Consider the following 20,568-nt stretch of genomic DNA (forward strand, 5'->3'; position numbering starts at 1 on the left):
TATATATATACTCATCTGCATCGCAGTGATCAACACCTGATGCATTACTTTACTTTTAGAATTGATCATCATAGTAAGTCTTACAATGCCTTGCTCTACTGTTCCTCTCCATCAGACCATGTCACGACAATTACATTTGTTATAAGTTTTGCTTGATAATATCTCTTATTATGTGTACAAAGCATAGGAGATTGGACCGAGAACACACCAAAGGACGGACATATTTAAGGATGAAAAAATCTTATTAGAGAGCTACTTAGCAATAATATCACATTCATCTAAATAAATAGTTTTGACTTTGAAGCTACCAGAACTTTGGGTTCCAAACCTAAAGGTGGAACATATCCAAGTACCTTTAAATACTGTTGTTGAGAGGTACTTCACTAGTATTTACGTCATTACGTTCATATGACAATAGTTATTAGTTACAGATTAACAAAAAATACATGATACGTTTATTAGATTCAATGCATTGTTGAAGAGTTAATCTGGGGCTGTGAGCTCGTCCTTGGCCCTGGGATCTGTTTAAGATGTCGATGTATTGTCATCAGTTCCACCAAAGAGACATTTCCCCAGGAAACTACCCAGATGATTTAATCATGGAACTGTTTGAGGCCCAGGGAGGTGAAATTAAAAATATTTCGCAATAAAGAAAATATTATAAAAAAGTTGAAGAGGTGTTTACAAAGGTGAGTCACTTCGTTCCTCTCCCATTAATAATCTCTCAATCCTTCAGATTTATCTTTGGACCCTTTGGCTGGGCCGGACCTTTAGGGTGAGGACCACTGGATGTACCGAACGGACAATAAAATAGCTTCACCGCTACAACTCTGGGATTCTCATTGCTGCATTTGTATTACTGTAATAGCATATATTATAAGAGTAGTTTTTATTTTGACATGTTCACTGGATTTTCCTGATTATTCTGAATGTTTGAATTTGAATGCTGGACTTTCATGTCTGTATTACTGTTATGTAATGGGGTATTTTTGCATCATAGTTGTATTTTTTACTTAAAGATCTGTCCAAATCTACTTCTTCTACTTCTGGAGAATCGCTCAGTCGTTCTTTTCTCAGGTTTGATCCCACACTTTGATCCAACGCTTTGTGTGTGTGTGTGTGTGTTTCCCTCATGGTATGGCCTCTCAGCTCTTTGTCAAGTCAGCATCAAGTCTGTCCCACCATCAGCAGCCCAGGTACATATTCCCAGCCTCACAATTACACACACACACACACACACACACACACACACACAGACACACACACACATCCTCGTATCCCTCCCTCACTGTATTATCCCATGTCCTCAGTGCAAACACAAACAAGCTCCAGGAGAATCAGGTGTCTTTCCACTGGGATAAATAAACAGTAAACCAGGATCCAGGAGCAGGAGGTTGAGTCTGTGTGTGTGTGTGTGTGTGTGTGTGTGTGTGTGCGTCTGAGTGACAGAGAGCGAGTGAGAGAGATAGAATGAGTGAACGTGGGGGAGGGGGATTACAGTTAGTTTCTGTCTCAGTGTGTGTTGTTTGAGAGAAACTTTGAATATCGCTGATAGCATCTTTTAAGCTCCCCGTGTCTCTAACAAGCCTGTTTGTTTTCACTGGGGGGATTCTTTCATCGCCCGTTTGGGGGTTCATGTTTTTGAAAGTGTTTATTCTTTTAATCTTTTCTTATCGTAGTCATCACAGCTAGTTGTCGATGATTAAGAAAAGTAGAGCCAATGCAAATATAGTATGTAACATATAGGGAGCACCTTACAATATATCATTAATATAAATGTGTTAAATTGAACACTAATTGTTTAAATCTTCTCGACTTCCATTGAACTCCTCGCTTTATGAAGCCCCATTGACATACATGCGACTGTTTCCTGCTGCTTGCTGCAGGATGCTGTAAATGAGATGTTCACCGTTAAGAGTGAACCCCTGATTTGGTTTCATGCTCATTCATCGTTTAATTTGCTCTCCTGGATGATTCTGCAGGTGTTGGGATTAATTTGCCTGTTTCTTATCTGCAGGTTGATGCTAATCTCCAGGAGAACGTAAACATCTCTCTGTGCTGTCATCCAGTAACGGTGACACAGGTGGGAGTGAAATGAGGAAAAAGGTTGACTTACAGTTAAGGAAGATGGCAAACTGTAACTGACAGCCACATGGAGAAAGTTATAGATTACATTTGGTCACGTGAACTCAATTTACCTCCTTGGATATTATATTTTATTTCATTTTATCTTTTATTTTAAATATATTCTTACAAATGTCCTGGCTCAGAAAATGTAAGATGTAAACTGACAGATCTACAGCCTTAAAAAAAAAAAGATAAACACTTCTAAAATCATCTAAATAATCAATTTATTCTCATGATAATTAAACTCAAGTGATCCTGCAACATGTTTTAAAACTATTAATCAGATTAAAATAAAAGACTATTCTCTATTCTGGAGCTTTCGACCATATCACAGAATCTGTCTCAGGAGATGTAGTTTGCACAGTTGTTAGAGATGATCAGATTTCTATTTTTTCTTGCAATTAATTGTACTAAAGTCATTAGAAAGTACAGTATGACCACACACACTTAACATCTCTACAACTGTATCAAATATATTAAATGGCCTTAAGTAGAATAATAAACCTTTTAAATGCACCTATCCAATCAAACGGACTGATATCGGTGCTGATTCTGATATTTTAAGCGAGTATCAGCCATGACGTTAAAGGATACACAGCTTTTCAAATCTGTCTCTGACTTGGAAGAAGACTGCAGTAAGAATATAATCACTTGAAGTCTCATATTATATAAAAATGAACTTCTGAACACAATTTGTAGTGATCGAGCCCTCTGCATTTTGTTCCCCCATCTTTTATGTTGGAAACCAGTTTTATTCATCCACAACAAAACCTTTTTTAATGTTCATTTCAACCTACAAATGTTGAACATACCACTTAAAAAACGCGACTTTATCCATGTAAATGTGTAGCCTTATGTTAACTTGTATTAATGACTATCAATGAGTTCCATGAGCTCCATGCAGTGATGTTTACAGATTTTACATTTTGGGAAAAGAGAGGTAGGAATCTGATCAAACCTGCAGAAACCCATGAGATTATTATAACTCAACCAAAAAGACCACCATTATTATAATGCTGCAGCGGCAATGCCACCAGACGGTGTTCCTTGCTCCTCCGGTCCTTCAATGAGCACCAACCACAGGCTTATGTAATGCATCAGTTGTGATTCAGTTGTAATACTGGTGCATCCTTGTTTTATCTTTTACTCACCTTCTTTTTTTTCCTCTTTTTTTTTTTAACATGCAACTCTTTAATCACCTCAACTTTTCAAAAATAATGTAGTATTTAAAAACACATCTCTTTCCCAATTAATAACCCAATCCGATAAAAATCCCAGTTGTTGAACCCTGCTCCTCCTCTGGCTCTAGTCTACTCAGGTAGGCCAGCAGGTGAGCCAATCACAACCTCGGAGAGGGTAATTGACAGTATGGCCCCGCCCTCCCGTCCTCCTGTAATCCAATCCGCGCGCCTGTCACAGGTAAAACCGGCCTTAATGTCTCAGCATAGCCCCCAAAAAAGCGAGAAAAGCCGACAAAACCCGTTCTCTCAGAAGGGGACACCGTGCTTGTTGCCGCAGCCCTCATCCAGAGTTAGCGGCGGAGTTTTCCACGGCAAAGAAGACGGATCGGATTTTCAGTACCAACTAGAAAGTCCAGTTCGACCGACCGAAATGTCACAGGAGCATGACAAGTAAGTGTCCTGACTCTGCATTTACAGCATGCACAACTACCACGAGACATTATAAGCTTGAAAATACTATTGTGGGACATTTTTTTACACTGCTTTTGTGAGTTTATGGTACTGCTGGATTCTTTAAAGCACGGTCCACCTCTGACCTGCAGCTGCTGTGTGATGTTTAAAAAAAAAAGTGTTGTGATATTTAAGTATTCTTTTATTTATCAACTTTTTTTTTTTGAGGGTGAGTTTACTTTAAGACTTGACTGCCAAGCTGGAAGGCGATTGTATCTCATAGTTTCCCATGGTGTAACTCCGCTGATTTCACCTGTCATGTTCAAGCCTGTACAGGTGTATCTCCACCTGTCGTGCGAGCCCAGGCGCCTGTTAGAATAAAAAAACTGTCCCGTGTTAGAGATGGGCGGTTTATTGTTTGATTTCGCTTTAAGCTCTAACAGTTATGTGGATAGTCTCGATAATGTTTGTTTAGGAATAAACATGAACCTCAGCAGCGAGATGTCAGCTAAAGAAACGGACTCTGCAGATGGTTCATTCATGTTTTAGCTTCACTAAAAACTATTTACATGTACTTTACTTTATATAATATGAATATTGGTCAAAAATGCTTTACCTATATTCTGTTTGGTATTTGAGGGCAATAACGAGGGATGTTTTGAGGGGAGTGAAATTGTACACCTGCTAGGCGTTGGCTCGACTTTACTAACAGACAGTCTAAGCAAGCACAGGGCCACATGAGGAGAGAAGATCGACAATGTTTTAGGTGTCAAACATCTGATACCAAATGCTTTAAACAGTTCTCCAAGTGCTCGAGACAAAAGCAAAATAATGCTGCATTACTGACTACAAGTAAAATCTCATTGTAATCTCTCTCTCTGAAAAACAATCAAACTCCTTTTTTTGTTTTAGTAATAGATTACATGTCCTTCGAGTTTTATTGCCAGTAAATAATGGATCTTATCAGGTTCCCTTTTATGAATAGCACAATTACATATAGGATTACTAATTAGCACTTAGCTTTGACCATTGAGAGGAAAAAAAGCTTTATTTGTTGTAGATACTCAACATGGAAACTGAGCCGTCATAATCACTTTGCAGTGGCAGAAAATCAGGCAGTTGGGTTTAGGGGTCAGATGATTGAAGGTGTATTATGAGTGTGAGCAGCTTCCAAAGCTTCACAAGGAAAGCTAATGATGAAACTTTATTTACTCGACTAATTACTTAACTTTGTTGGTTCACCACGTCTGAGTAAATATAAGCTGAGCAAACATTACAGTTTACTCAGAGTTCAGTATTGAGATCATCATCGTTTCTCACTTCTTGAAATGATGTAGTCATTTCTTTTTAAATTTAAGATGTTTACTTAAATTCAATGAGCTTAAATTAACCAGCAGGTGAGACGCATCAAAACACAAGCTGGGATGTTCTTATCGGGTTCACTCTGTTGACAAAGCAACGAAGGCCTCACAAGATGGAGGGCGAAGAGAAGGAGAAATACGCTGCCACTGACTTTGAATAAAAACTCGTGATTCTTTTCTGAAAACAGTGGCACGGCGCTGGAATGTGACAGGGTCAGTTACGTCACTTGCGGTCAGCCTCTCAGCCAATGAGAAGCGTCTGAGTCGTCACACCGGACGAGCCTGTAGAGCATCTTTAGCTGGAGACACCTTAATGGTTTGACGGCTGAGATTTGTTACACAATCCTTGAGAAGCTTGAACAACAGGTCTGACTTATAAAGAACAGCGACATGGTGGATCGCTCACGTTTATAACCTGTTTGTCTGTTCTGAAAGAGGTTGTTGTGATTGTAGGTCTTGGCTTTGTGAACTCTGACTACCCACAATGCTTTGCTCACACCACCATCACTACCCACAATGCTTTGCTCACACCACCATCACTACCCACAATGATTTGCTCACAAAGCTCGGATGATGTCGAATGCTTGAGAATTAACTCATATGAGGAGATATTAATCCCGGAGTCTATATTCGCTGTAGGTGTCGTGTTACAGTGTTTAGTTTGAATTTAAATTTTGTGATAAGAAACTTTTAAAATGGGAATACATTTAAAAAAAAGCTGTAACATCTTAATAATTAATTTGTATATGTCGCTGATGAAACTTTGTCTTTTCCCAGTAAGCGGGCGGTCCTGGTTCTCCAGAACGAGCCGGGCTATGGCGGCCAGCGTCGCTCCTTCACCACAGAAGACGAAGCCTGGAAATCCTTCTTGGAGAACCCGCTGACGGCTGCCACCAAGGCCATGATGAGCATCAACGGGGACGAGGACAGCGCCGCAGCTCTCGGGCTGCTGTACGACTACTATAAGGTAACGGGAAAACCTCACCAGGAGATGTGGAAGCAATCAAAAGTGCAAAGTGTTGTATCGGGGGTGGGGGTTAGTTACCAAATCCGGACGGGCTTTACCTACACTACCGTTCAAAAGTTTGGGGTCACCCAGACAATTTCGTGTCTTCCATGAAAACTCACACTTTTATTTATCAAATGAATTGAACATTTCATAGAACATATAGTCAAGACATTGACAAGGTTAGAAATAATGATTAATATTTGAAGTATTAATTTTGTTCTTCAAGCTCAAAGGAAGGCCAGTTGTATAGCTTATATCACCAGCATAACTGTTTTCAGCTGTGCTAGCATAATTGCACAAGGGTTTTCTAATCAGATATTAGTCTTCTAAGGCGATTAGCAAACACAATGTACCATTAGAACACTGGAGTGATAGTTGATGGAAAAGGGCCTCTATACACCTATGGAGATATTCCATTAGAAACCAGACGTTTCCACCTAGAATAGTCATTTACTACATTAACAATGTAGAGAGTGTATTTCTGATTGATTTAATGTTATCTTTATTGAAAAAACTGTGCTTTTCTTTGAAAAATAAAGACATTTCTAAGTGACCCCAAACTTTTGAACGGTAGTGTATATGATCTTTCTCCGTACTGACATCTGACCACTAAGCAGCATCTGTGAGGCAGAGCTTAGGTCTTGTAACTGATCTATAGACAGCAGGATGACCCAGCTTGTTGGATGTGATGTGGTCAGACGCTGAGCGGCTGTGTTTACCTTTCCATACAGGTGCCCAGGGAAAAGAGAACAATAACCCAAAGCAAGCCAGAAGCCCTGGTCTGTGATGTGGATCCCAACAAAAGGTAAGCAACAGCACAGAAAGCAGGGGGAACCACGGCATCAAGGGAACAGAGGGATTCGAGCCCTTTCACATTCTAAATCATGTGTGCATTTGTATATATGCAAATGAGCGGCACAGAGTGCAGCCTTAGCTGCTCACTAATTACATTAAAACGGCACATATTCATTTGTGAAGGAGCACTTTGTTTATCCAAAACCTCTCTTCAGGACCAAAAACAACCTTGTTTTTAGCTCATTTTTAGCACAATTTAGGAGTCTAACTCACTATATTTGCTTTCTATTTCAAATTAAAACACAAGGTTATATTACCTTTATTCATCAGGTGATGTCAATGACATCACGACTTATTTCTTAGGAGAATCCTGAGAGTATAAAACAGTCGAAGTCAGACAGTCGCACAAAAACAATTGACAATGTTAAGGGTCATAAAAAAACCACATAGAGCTTTTAATTCTCAAAGCAGAATAACATAATTAGGCTCGAGAGCTCTTAATGGTGTGTAGTAGCTGAATCCAATGTCAGTGTCTTCATATTGGTTGTCTACGGGTAATCGATATACCTTTTGTCCCTAAATTGGCTGCACAGCAGTGAAAACAAAGAATAAAAACCACATATCTCATGAGCACATGCACACAAAGAAAAAAAACCAGTAAAATAACAGCTACGTATCAGTTAAAATATGAGTTAAATTATAATAAAGGTCCTGAAATGATGTGCTCATATGAGAACAAGTTTTTAATGTGAGTTTTGGTTAATGAGATCCACAATAAACCAGATAACACCAAACATTCAGTGCTATATGTGCTGTTTTTGTTTGCTGCAGACACCAGATCCAGGCCGGACACCACCCCATAGCTCAACATCAGGAGGGCGGTATGGAGAACAGGATTCAGGTCCTCAAGGGGCCCTTTAATATTCTTCAGCTGACCCAGGACAAGAGGGCCCAGTTCCCCACACCGGGTCTGTTCCCATCCAATTCGCATAAACAGACGCGAGCAGCTTAAAAACTGTAAATCTGATCATCAATTTTGCTGATTTTGTCTTTTCAGACACGACCGTCACCGTTTCCCTCGCCGCCGTGCCAAACTACCCGTCCGTCAAGACAGAGATGCCCACGCACGGCTTCTCGGTGACCGTGCCGAACAACTGTGCCGAAACCGACGCCCATGTGGGCGTCTATGACCGCCAGCTCACCCACAACACGGTGCAGTTCAGTCCCAGCACCCATTCCCGTACGCCCCCCGACTCCACCTTCTCCGAGAGTTACAAGGACGGTTCCCAGGAGGTGTGTGTTTCGATCCCCCTCTTTCTAAAACCCCGCTAATGCTCTCCCTAAAAAAAGAAAACCCTCCTTCCTCTCTTCTCCGCTCTCAGATCTCTCCCATCACACAATGGGATATTCACCTGATCCCATGGAGCCAGCGGTGGGCTCAGCCTTCCCTGGTTTTATTTGAACATGCCAAAATAGCGGCTAGTGTGTTATTATGCCATTGTCTCACCAACACAATAAAGCGCTGTACTCTTCTCCTACAATAGCCAAAGCCCTTTCTCTCTCCTCTTTTTCCATTTTACCTGGAGGCGAATTACTTGAGAATAGAGTAACCCAACAAAACGCCTGTACAGACCAATGTGAAAGGGAGGTGGGGGATTAAAGGAAGACCATTCAAATTAAAATAAATAATATAAAATCATAGCGAAGTCGCTGTTTAATATCCTCTTTTTGCTGGGCCTTCGCTCTTTATCTGTTGCAGGTGTATTCCTTCCCTGGGGATATCCAGTTACGTATGGCGTCCATGACGCCTGAGGACTACACTCATTTTAACACCTTGCCGGGGTAAGTCGCTCTGCCGCCTGCCCACCGTCAGACTTCCTCCGCCATTCAGCATTTCAACACAACACTGCAGAATGGCCCCATTGATGGGAGTCACAAGGGAGACACCAGACTACCCTCCGTGAAAGACAAGAGTCGGCACACACGGGCGTTATCTGGCACACGGATGTTAAAGCCACGTTTCAGATGCAATTGATAAATGACGCGTGCCCCTTTATGCTTTGGTTTTTGAATGCTATTGTTCCATTGTCACCTAGTTTTACAGAAAATAAAAGCCTTTTCTACAGGTTTTATTCCTGACGTTTACTTAATTCTGCGGCTTTTTTTTTTACCGTCTTTTAGGAATAACTTTGAGTCCACCCTTGAGGCGTCCAAGTCTCTGCGTCAGAAGACGGGCGACGGGACGATGACGTACCTCAACAAGGGCCAGTTTTACCCCATCACCCTCAGGGAGGTTGACAACAAAGGAATGCAGCAACCCATTACCAAAGTCAGGGTAAGAATAAGAAATACACCGAAAACTCGACGACATAGGATGAATCACGTTAATCAAATGCTAAATTATCATTTGAACCTTTTGGAAGCGTTGTCATTGTCTGTGCTCATGCATTGCCAGAGTGTCGTGATGGTGGTGTTCGGAGAGGAGAAGTGCAGAGATGACCAGCTGAAGCACTGGAAGTATTGGCACTCCAGACAGCACACCGCCAAACAGAGGTGTCTGGATATTGGTAAGAACCATTATTTGTATTTCAATCACGTAAAATACTATTTGGCGGAACAAAATATAGAACAGTCTCCCTGACCACCAAAGGGCAACACAGACACTGGACTCTTTTAACCCTCCTGTTACCTTCACATTTACTAACATATTTTACCATCGGGGTCAATTTGACCCCAGCAATTAAAACCTCCAGAAAATTATTTTAATTTATATTGTTTCCCAAGTTTAAGTGTGAGGTACTTTATGTTTGTTTGTTGACTACCTAAATAGACCTTTAAATATATAAAAAAGTTGATATTTCTTATATGTTTGACACAGTGAAAAACAGCCTGGAGTCAAATTGACCCCAAAGAAAACCGACATTAAACATTGAATGGGGTCAAATTGACCCTAAAGGTAACAGGAGGGTTAAGACTTTAAGGCTTCAAAACCTTTTTATTCAGAAAGGCATTCATCACTTTTAGTTGACTGTTTCAAATATTCCTTTTTTATTACAGTTTTAACTATGTGGCGCTCTGAGATTCTTGGATGAAGAGTGCCTTACAAATGGAATCCATTATTATTATTAACAAGGGTGCTGCAATAATTTGTCAAATTAGCAGTGGAGCAGTTGAGTTAAGAGGAAAACATGTGTTGCAATGGATTAATTCTGCAGCCTTTAAGAACTCAGCATTTCATAAATAAAGATAAAGTTTCCCGACACTTTTTCAAACTGCTATAAAATTCACGAAACTGTTGTTTTATTGTGACAGCTGACTACAAGGAGAGCTTCAACACCATCGGTAACATCGAGGAGATTTCCTATAACGCCATTTCCTTCACCTGGGACACCAATGATGAGGCCAAAGTAAGACCAACAAATAGAGACACACTATACGCCTGAATGACATCATATTCAAACCACAAGGCTGCTTCTGACATCATTTTTGTAAGAACAATAACAGTGTTTGGTCCTCAGGGTTTTCATAAACTTCCTTGTCTTGAACTCTTAAAACCAGCCTTGACCTTTTCACATCAACACTCCTAAAACCTTAAGCCAAAAATAGACGACTCCTCCTTTTTTGTTTAAGGTCTTGTGTGTTTTTTGCCAAAGACCAGAGTTTAGGTTTCAGGTGTTAACATGTGTGTGATCATCAGCAGCTTTGTTCATTGTGATCCTCCAAAATAGTCGTTAAAGAACATTGGGGCCTAAATAGAGGCGTGAAGGATGCCGTCATGGCGTCCCTCCCCTCCTCTTGTGTGTTTAATCTTGTTGCGCGGAGACATGGAGGTGTGCGGTGAGCGTTTTCTTGACTCGGCCCATTGTGATGCTGGGTGTTAAGGTTTTTTCCTGCACACCAAACGGCTGCAACAAAGGGTGTAGGAATGAGGAAACTCAGCAGGGGGGGACGGAGACTGGATCACACAGTTAACAAATAAAATCTTATTCAACGGGTAGGAGAGACGACTGAAAAGAGGAGCTCCTGTCCTCTCTTCCACTTCCATTTGTTGCACTTGTTGTTGACCCTCGTGTCGGAGCTCCCTGGAGCCGATCCACTGGCAGCCCGAGGTGGAGGGCCGCCGACAAGCTAAACTGACAACATGGAGCCACCGCTCATCTCCTTTGGCTTTCAACTTACATAGTCACACACACACACACACAGACACAGACACAGACACACACCAGGATGTGTCTCTAACTGTCTCATGACTCGAGGCCTGTGTCCATAGGATGTTCATCCTTGTGTGTCTTTTTTGAAGCACCACCCTGCCGCGTTGTTTGAGCATCTCATCAATTAGATGAGATGTTGGATGAAGGATGAAAAAGTGTGTGTGTGTGTGTGTATTTACCTCTCTTTCGCATGTCCTCTCTGTGTGTGAGCAGGTGTGTGGCTTTCCCCCCCCCAAGGGTGATTGCTCCGCAGCGTATATGCATTGTGCTGTGTTTGCAAAAGGCCTCCCTTATGTTTACCTGCTCTGGGGCATTTAACTGATGTTCTCAAAAATGATGACAATTATTTCTTCAATGCATTTAATACAGTACAAAGAAGCCACAAACCCCAAATACAAGGAAGAATATTCAGGCACATCGAAAAACTTACACATAACCCCGAATATTATTATAGAACAATTCAAGGTTGGAGAAAATATGGCACACACAAACACAGTTGAACAATTTAATAAATACAACGATAATACAGTCTTTTTACTTGTAAAGGGATTTTATTCCAACTTGACAGATATCAACTAGATATGTATATGTATATAAATATCAATATGTATATATATATACATCAATATATGTATATATATACATAAATGTATGTATATATTTATTTATATATACATATCAATATGTATATATATATACATAAATATATGTATATATTTATACATATGTATATATTTATTTATATAAATATAATGCTCAGTGTATTTAGCGATTAATGCACAATCTATGCATAAATACATTCACTAAGTTTTTTTATAATATCTATATTATCTGTGATGTTTGCTGTTGACCCCTCGGCTCCTTTCTGTTCGTTCTGTTATGATAGTGTGTTTTGTTGACACAATGATAACCTGTTTCCAATACAAGCACCGGGAGGACAAGGGAGCATCTTCACGAGAGGAAGACAGACGAGCCTGTGATGACTGTAGTTAACCAACGGAGGGCAACACAGAACTCTGAATGTACCCGAGGAGCTGCAGAGCCCCCAGTGTTCTACTATCATGATAATGTGAATGATTCATGAAAAAAATTCATGATGAAGAAGCAGCTATTATAGAAATAGAAGACGATGCTTGTAGACACTTTGTTTGTGTTTGTTTCTATAACTTTGTACGGGTGAAGTTGGACATTTTTCTCCATGCTTTAAACACAACGGTTCCTCCTTCCACAGATCTTCATCTCCGTCAACTGCCTGAGCACCGACTTCTCCTCCCAGAAGGGCGTGAAGGGGCTTCCTCTGAACCTGCAGATTGACACCTACAGCTACAACAACCGCAGCAACAAGCCCATCCACCGCGCATTCTGCCAGATCAAAGTCTTCTGCGACAAGGGGGCCGAGAGGAAGATCCGAGACGAGGAGAGGAAGCAGTCCCGCCGAAAAGGGAAGGTCGCCGAGCTTAACCCTGGCCTCGCCTGTGAGTCACTCGGCACTTCACCTCGTAGAACAAGCATGAGCGGGGGCGTGAAACTGCTATTATTTGATTTAGATTATTTCCCCCACCTAATCCCAGAGTTTAAGTGTATTAGTGTCGGTTACACTCCATAACAGATGAAGAAATACAACACCTGGGCTCTTTCTCACCTTAAATCACCTGTGGGTGTTGGTCTTAAAGCTGCAGTCATCATAATTTGTAAGTAAATGACATGTTATGACATGTTTCCTGTGAAAGTGGACGCTGGCAGTGATGAACCACTCGCATCACTCCTGTCAATATCAGCCTGCTGATCAAGCCACTGAAAGCTCAGACAGACGAAGATAGACCTGTAGAAACCAAAACCAAAGCTAAAATAGAGTGAATATTGTCCTTAACCCTCCTGTTACCTTCACATTTACTAACATATTTTACCCTCGGGGTCAATTTGACCCCAGCAATTAAAACCTCCAGAAAATTATTAGAATTAATATTGTTTCCCAAGTTTAAGTGTGAGGTACTTTATGTTTGTTTGTTGACTACCTAAATAGCCCTTAAAATATATAAAAAAGTTGATATTTCTTATATGTTTGACAGTGAAAAACAGCCTGGGGTCAAATTGACCCCAAAGAACACCGACGTTAAACATTGAATGGGGTCAAATTGACCCTCAAGGTAACAGGAGGGTTAAAGAGCCCAGACACACGACCGTAAATGCTTGAGTTGCTCTGTGTTTGTGGAGTGTGTAAATGACGTTCTAAAGGGATTCCATGTCGATGTTTACAGCTTATTGTGCTGCTCCCGAGAGGCCGTGACATTAACGCAGACTTTAAAGACACTCGGTGGAAACCTGATGAAAGACTGAGCGGCTCCCTGTTGCGTCTTCTCCTCCCAGTTGTAGATGCCAAAGTCCCCATCCTCCAGAAGCGCAACGACATGACCATCTTCAAGATGTTGACTGACCACGAGACCCAGCCCGTCCTTTTCATTCCTGACATCCACCTCTCCACCTTCCAGCGCCATGTGAGTGCCAGACAGACGCACACCAATCCACCGAGAAACAACATGTCTTGCAACATTCGCGGCATCCTCGATGGGCCATAAACACTTTAGTTTCTGCCTCCTCCCACTTATCAGGCAATTGGGTCGAGGTGACATGCCGGCCGGTTGGCAGGAACATTGAGTTCCTGTTTAGAGCTTTGAGTCCAACGTACTGATGGCGGTGTTTCAGACTGCTTACTCACCGGATGAATCATTTACCAGTGACTCAAAATGAACCCCGAAACGAAGAAGATACTACCTGTTCTTCTACCATATGCTCAGAGGAAAATAAGGATATATATTTAGGGACGGAGAGACGTCCGCAGACTGCAGTGTTGATGATGTGGAGATGCTGTATGTGGCAGATTTTACCGACCCTGGTTTCTCAGGTTTTAATCTTCCTCTGACTGGACTCTGAGCTTTGCTTCTTCCAGTCAGGATGAACACGTCACATCACGCGTGTGTGTGAGTGTGTGTGAGTGAGTGTGTGTTAAGCCCTGCCCTGTACACATTATTTCAGGCACTTTTCATGTTTTCTTTGACATTTAGGATGAGCTGATATATTTGTAGTAAATGAAGGAAACAAATGATTTGAGCACTACTACTGACCTTTGAGCGCCCCCTGCTGGCCACATTGTGATCTGTCCCAGCTGAGTAACTAAGTCTACCTTGCACTAGTGAGGCCTTTTGATGTGACCACGACATGAACCTGACTGAACTGCTATCAGTTTCTGATAAACTGGGTTTACAGGGTTCCCTCTCAGAATATAATACTATTAACAACAATGTCTGCAATCAATTCAGTCGCTGAACAAAAAATGCATTGCAGGATATACAGTATAATCATTTTAGCATGAATATTAGGTACCCGACTCTCAGATATTTACAGCTGATACTATTTACAATTCAAAGTCGTCTTTGATACTATCGATAGTTGGTAGTTGTTTTTTATCCATTTTTTCCATGAGAGTTAATTTCTCCATTTCTCTTTTCTCTGCAGACTTTCCCAACCGACGACGCAGAGGACAGGTATGTTCACACAGGCCCTGATATTACTCTCGCTCGATTCACAATTGCTTTTAAAGTCGTTTTGAAGTGAGACAACCTTTCGGTTCCTCCCAAGTAAAATGAATACAGAGATACATGACCGTTGGCATTGTGTGCATACGTGTCAGTTTTATCGCCTGTTAGCTGGTTGTTTGCATTTCAGTCTGTGATCTTTGATTCGTGTGTCCACTGCAGTTTGGGCATGAAGAGACCCTTCAGCGATGAGGAGTTTGGTTCGACTCCAAACAAGATGGCGAGAGGAGGGGAACCAAAGAAAGGTACTGTGTTTGTGTGTGTTGCTGTCATGTAATGTAATGCTTTGATGTGCTGATTAGGGGAGTTGTGCTCTTTTCAGAGGACAAATTAGTGTGTTAAAGTGTGTATTTCTGTGGTTGGCCCAGAGGGGCAACACACACACACACACACACACTACCTCTACACCAGGAGGCCTCGTATTAGGAATACTCACACACACACATGCATGCATGCACTGTGTCTGACTCTTTGTCACTTTCCTTTCTGCCCTTCTCTCTCTCTCTTTCTCTCTTTCTCTCTCTCTCTCTCTCTCTCTCTCTCTCCCTCCCTCCATGGGATTCCAGGTCTGTCAAAACACAGACACGTGTCCAAGGCCTCCACTGAACCAACAAAATACCACTGATAACTATGTGCACACACTTGCAAACAAGCCCATGCCCTTTCCTCTATATACTATTCATAGGCAAGCAGCAAGCTCTTTACGATAATTAGATGTGTAAATACATGCTTTAAGATGTGTATTATCTCGAAGAGGAACGTTATAGGCTTCAACTTGATCATTTAATATACCTGCATACTTAGGATCGATAGCTTCTCAGAGCCTGACTACATCTTGCAAGATACGTTTTCTCCAGAGAACCAATAGACCGGATCACATGTAAACCGACCAATCGGTGAACCACACCAAGAGTCTCCGGGGGTCAAGTTCATGTACATTTCAGATTTTCTCTAATTTATATATTTTCTTGTGAAATAAAACTGCTCATAACTCATGAAACACTATGCCATAAAATAAATCTCAAATGGAGCGTTATTCAGCAAAAAGCATGGCCTGTTAATCACCAGAACCTAACTAAATAGAGTTAAAGGTTTTGGGGAAGTTTTCGATAATCTTTCCCCAATAGCTGTTGTGTTTTCCAGTAAGAAGAGTGTGAGTGCTGCAAGGAGAACCGCCCATTTGTTGAACATGACATGACATCCATCCCAAAAAAGGTTAACCATGGCAGCTCCAGACCACAGTGAACTGTGGCCTATATAAGTTGTCGCATTATGAAACCGCACCACGGTCTCTAACCATACGGTCTTACTTCTTTCAAATCTGGTTTTGCTCACACGAGTTAAAAAAAAAAAAAAATCCTGTACACATAGTTGCGTCTTTGAATAATTGTTGAATTATGGGGCCAAAACAAGTTGAAAAACAATTTGAGAAATTCTATTTCGGGCATGATCTATTTAGAGGAGACTGAGCGGTGGGTCTGCCCATGTATAATGAATGTGCTTTCTAGGTGTGCTTTGTCTGGGCACACTGCCACTACTTTGACGAGAGCCTGAAAAGTCTGGCAGGGGAGTATTTAGTTTATATAATACATCTTCAAATTCACAAATGGATTACACATATGTGCTTCGCCGTTTCAAAATGGAGACATGGAAGCAGTAACGCCACAAATCCTCAAACCCACACAAATTAACCAAAGCAGCAGTCGAGTTGTGACTGACGCACGCTTCACTCCTGCCAGTGACTTTTGTCTGAGGCCAGATTTGAGGTTTGCTTTTGATACTTGGCTTTGACTTATTCTCATCTCTTCTTTCTCTTTCTCCCCACACAGTGCTGCTGTACGTGCGCAAGGAGACGGAGGAGGTGTTCGATGCCCTCATGCTGAAGAATCCCACGCTGAAAGGCCTGGTGGAAGCTGTAAGTTGACTTCAGGTCACCGTACTGGTCGTGGCTGGTACTGCGCTTCATGATTTAGTTTTATATCGGAGGACTCGGGCCAATGCACTTGAGATCCAGTTCCCGCTGTGTGTCGAAGACACAACGGCAGGTTAACTGACCTGTAAGAGGACACTGACTCTTTGGGGAAATAAAGTATGGATTGGGGGAGAAAGAGAGAGAGAGAGAGACAGTTAAAAAGGGACAGAGGGCGACGCTAAAAGAAGTAATGTAGGAGGGGGGGCTGGGAAAAAGGTTGAGGAAAAAAGTTGTGCTGTGAGGCTACTGTTGGAGAACCAACAGTGGAATAGATTGCTCTAACAGGTGATCCAGATGTCTGTTTAGGATTATAATTGTCTTTGATCAAACTGTTATGTTTCTTTCAATAATCTAACATTGATTTGTGTTTGTTTTTTCAACCAGATTTCAGAGAAGTATGAATTACCTTTGGAAAAGGTTGAAAAAGTCTATAAGAAGTGCAAGAAAGGGTTAGTATGCTTTATTATCACTGCACTACAATATGTGTTACACATTGTGAAGGACCAGACATGACATTAATTAATAACAAGATACATTAGTTGTATTCTTCCCTCAGTAGTATTTTCCTCAAGGGCTCTCTCAAATAATTTTTTTAACTTTTAATAAGCAAATTAAGCTCAATGTAGTTCTTCGTCAAAAGGGTTATAATGAGTGTCTATCAAGGCCTTGGCTTTCCCAGATTCATCATTGGCTGATTTATGTCATATCCCTTTGACACGAGGCCAACACTCCTTCACACCAGCACCAAACCACACTGACACATGTTGCCTGACTTTACTTCAAAACTTCTTTCTAATGGATATTTATTTGGAAATTTGTGAGTTTATTAAACATCAGCAATCACACTCGATTAAAGTAATCAATTTGCATATTGAAGATGGAGCCATGGTCTTGGGCAAAACCTGAAAGGAATGTTTGAAATTTGTGGAAATATGCTTATTTCTTTATTAAATCCTTTATTTTACAGTTATACATGCATCCAGTAGAGTGATTTCTCCATTTGTTTGTGTGTTGTTTCATAGAGGACATTAGTCTTGATGAAATGAACTGGTCACTAACATCCATATCTGATTTATAACAGGATCCTAGTGCACATGGATGACAACATCATCAAACACTACTCAAACGAAGACACCTTCCAGATCACCATGGAGGAGATGGGCGGCATGTACAAACTTACCCTCACTGAGATCTGATTGGACGGGAGATGGTGACATCACCCAGAACCAGAGGGATGGAGGACGAATGAAATGGAGCCGTCAGGAGTAGTGGTTTACACGTCTAGCTATGCAGTGATTATGGACTTGATTTAAAACTTAAATCATGTTGTCTCTGTGCTGTATTATCATCAAACTAATTTTAAAAGTCCCACAAAAGGTATTTAAATAAGCCTTAGCTCTTAAAAAAACCCCAATGCTGATTAGATATGTAAGTTATACATAATTTTTTTTTAAAAATGACATCTCAAAATGTAGAATAGTGCATAAGAATCAACAAGCTAGTACAGGTTTCATTGTTGTGACACCTCTATTTTGTATTCAGTAAGTTGCACCTCAGATAATAATGCCTACATGTGTCAATGTGTGTGCAGAGCATTTGTGGTGCTGCTACCTCATGCTATGCAAGCAGCAGTGTTTCTTTTTACGAGGGGAACGGCTTGTCTTCTGCTTCCTGAAGCCATAGCACTGATGATCGCGATCTGTAAATATGGTGATTTTGTGCCCAAAAGTAAGACAGCAAATTGTTGACGGAGCCCAAGTGGTTCAGCGTATTAATACAAAACAACGTGGCAGTATTTAGTGTGCAAAACTCTTCAACCATCATACAATTAGGGTAGAATAATGTAAATGTTTTTTTTAGTAGAGGATACATGTTGTTTGTGAATGAAATGACTTAAAATATGTTTTTTGTTCGATCAATATAAAAATAGCCTCTTTGTAAGTATTAAATAGTCACTAAATATTTATCGATAACGATGCTAAAACACAGCTACCGTTCCCCTGTAGAGTAGTTTTCTGAATGTTGATGAAATAGGTCAATGAATGTTGAGTACAGTCAGGCTGTTCTGGAAGTGCAATAAGTACATTTATGTTCAGACACATTCGGAAAAATAACCTCTCCTCTATTGCCATAACTATGATATATGATACATATTATCTGATAAGCAGACTTTTTTAAAATGGAAATATTGTTGTATATACCACTGAAAAAATTGATCTATCTGATCCCTTCTTTTGTATTTCAGTACTTATTGTGTATATATTTATTAAGAGATGGATGTGGGTCATTGTTTTTTTAAATTTACTATATGTATCCAAATTTCTATTATTCCTATTAATATAATGTTTTTTTTCCTTTTTATATGAAGTTATTCTATGTCAAGGGACAAAAAGTTATCAATGTGTTTTTTTGTTGTAATGGATTTGATGCACAAAGTGCCCAATAAAAGTTCTCTAGCAGCTTCTGTCTTAGACCTTCTCTTCTTTGTTTTATCTACTGTCTCCATACATTTTCAAACATGCCTCCATGTAACGAAAATAGTCCATTTTTACAACCGTCTATGAATAGGAAATGGTTTTAAATATGTTACCTTAGATCTATCTAGTTCATGTGTTGAGCTGCAAAGATTAACTTTGCCATGCCAGTATGTGTGTGTGTGTGTGTGTGCGTCCACAGGAGCAGATGTCTGGGCATCGACCCTCAGTCTGTATGCAGTCGGAAACCTTGCCTCCAATTCCTGCATGCACCCTCAGGTTCAAATAGTTGATACAGACATCCTCATGACTTGAGTGGTATGCTGTTTTAGCATTTAGATCAAAGCACAGCGCCCACTTTAATCTATATACATTCATGAAATAACCTATGAGAAGAAATATGACCCCATATAAGCTATGCCATATGATTTGTATACGTTTAAAGACATTTAGTCACTGGCTCTGGCCGGTCGTTCTTTCTTTGTCTCTCTCATTCTCTCCTGAGTTGTCCTTGTTTAAACCCACCAGTTGGTGTCCAGATGAAGCTCCTGTCCTCTGTACACAATAGATGAGGTCAGGAAACTGCCATGTGCTCCTCGTTTTCCATCACATCAACAGTCAAATGTCAAATGTTACATCAACATCAGAGAAGAAAAAGAATAATATGGGTATCGACCACACATTGAATATCCACTGACCCTTGTTTGCTTTTTTTTTCTGGATGAATTTGTGTTTTTTATTGCGACTTACAAAGTGAATGGAGTTATTTTTAAGGTAAGAAAGGATTTGGTGTTTTGTTTTTCAATGCATTATTGTTAATACAGCATTGCAATTGTTTGTAATATTTAAACGTCGTTCCTTTTTCCTCATATCGCATCCAAAGTCATCCATTTGTTTCGTCACCGTGTCATAAGACGACAAAACTCTTGAGTGGGATCTTGGTTTGAAGTACAACTCATGTGCCATTGTTCACGTTGTCAAATAAACAATGTGGGTTGAGGGGGATCGGATGATCTCATTGTGCTACTTGTGTTTCATGCGAATGTTTTCTGCTGCGTGTGAATTAGTTGTTGGACAGCCGATGCTGCTGAACGCAGGATTACGCGGATGATTTGCACTGTGGTGGTAAATTGGGATAAAGTGTTTCGGTTTAGTTTGCCGTGGCTCTCTAAGATGATTTAGGACTGGAAGCTTGGATGTCATTCAAATGTACATATTTTGTTTCATTTTGTCCATGTTTATAATGCTTTTATGTTTGCAATTTCACAACTGACTTTTTAGAACCCTTCTCTGCTTTGCCACCGAGTTGAACAGTGAGCAAATACATTACATTACATGTACCATGTAATAATTTGATTCATCGTTGAAATGTTCCATGAGAATAGGTGTTTAAAA

General features: G+C 40.6%; 1 protein-coding gene across 1 annotated transcript; it reads left to right on the forward strand.

Annotated features, from left to right (window-relative positions):
* Positions 1-3,641: 3,641 nt before the first annotated feature.
* On the forward strand, positions 3,642-19,163 carry grhl1 (grainyhead-like transcription factor 1). Its single transcript, XM_056426404.1, has 16 exons — positions 3,642-3,758; positions 5,897-6,086; positions 6,860-6,933; positions 7,755-7,891; positions 7,981-8,216; positions 8,683-8,765; positions 9,105-9,258; positions 9,379-9,490; positions 10,236-10,330; positions 12,366-12,609; positions 13,502-13,629; positions 14,648-14,676; positions 14,890-14,972; positions 16,557-16,642; positions 17,084-17,148; positions 17,781-19,163. Exons 1-16 carry the CDS (start codon positions 3,739-3,741, stop codon positions 17,893-17,895), a joined length of 1,851 nt encoding a protein of 616 aa, XP_056282379.1. The 5' UTR covers positions 3,642-3,738; the 3' UTR covers positions 17,896-19,163.
* Positions 19,164-20,568: the final 1,405 nt, after the last annotated feature.

The sequence above is a fragment of the Pseudoliparis swirei genome, chromosome 11 (assembly GCF_029220125.1).
Source record: "Pseudoliparis swirei isolate HS2019 ecotype Mariana Trench chromosome 11, NWPU_hadal_v1, whole genome shotgun sequence".
NCBI classification, from domain to species: domain Eukaryota; kingdom Metazoa; phylum Chordata; class Actinopteri; order Perciformes; family Liparidae; genus Pseudoliparis; species Pseudoliparis swirei.

Excerpts from the sequence above, each read along its gene's own strand:
- grhl1 (XM_056426404.1), top strand. The coding sequence starts at position 3,739 with ATGTCACAGGAGCATGACAA. Across the intron at positions 12,610-13,501 it reads GCTTAACCCTGGCCTCGCCT|TTGTAGATGCCAAAGTCCCC; the intron begins GTGAGTCACTCG and ends TTCTCCTCCCAG. Across the intron at positions 13,630-14,647 it reads TCTCCACCTTCCAGCGCCAT|ACTTTCCCAACCGACGACGC; the intron begins GTGAGTGCCAGA and ends TTTTCTCTGCAG.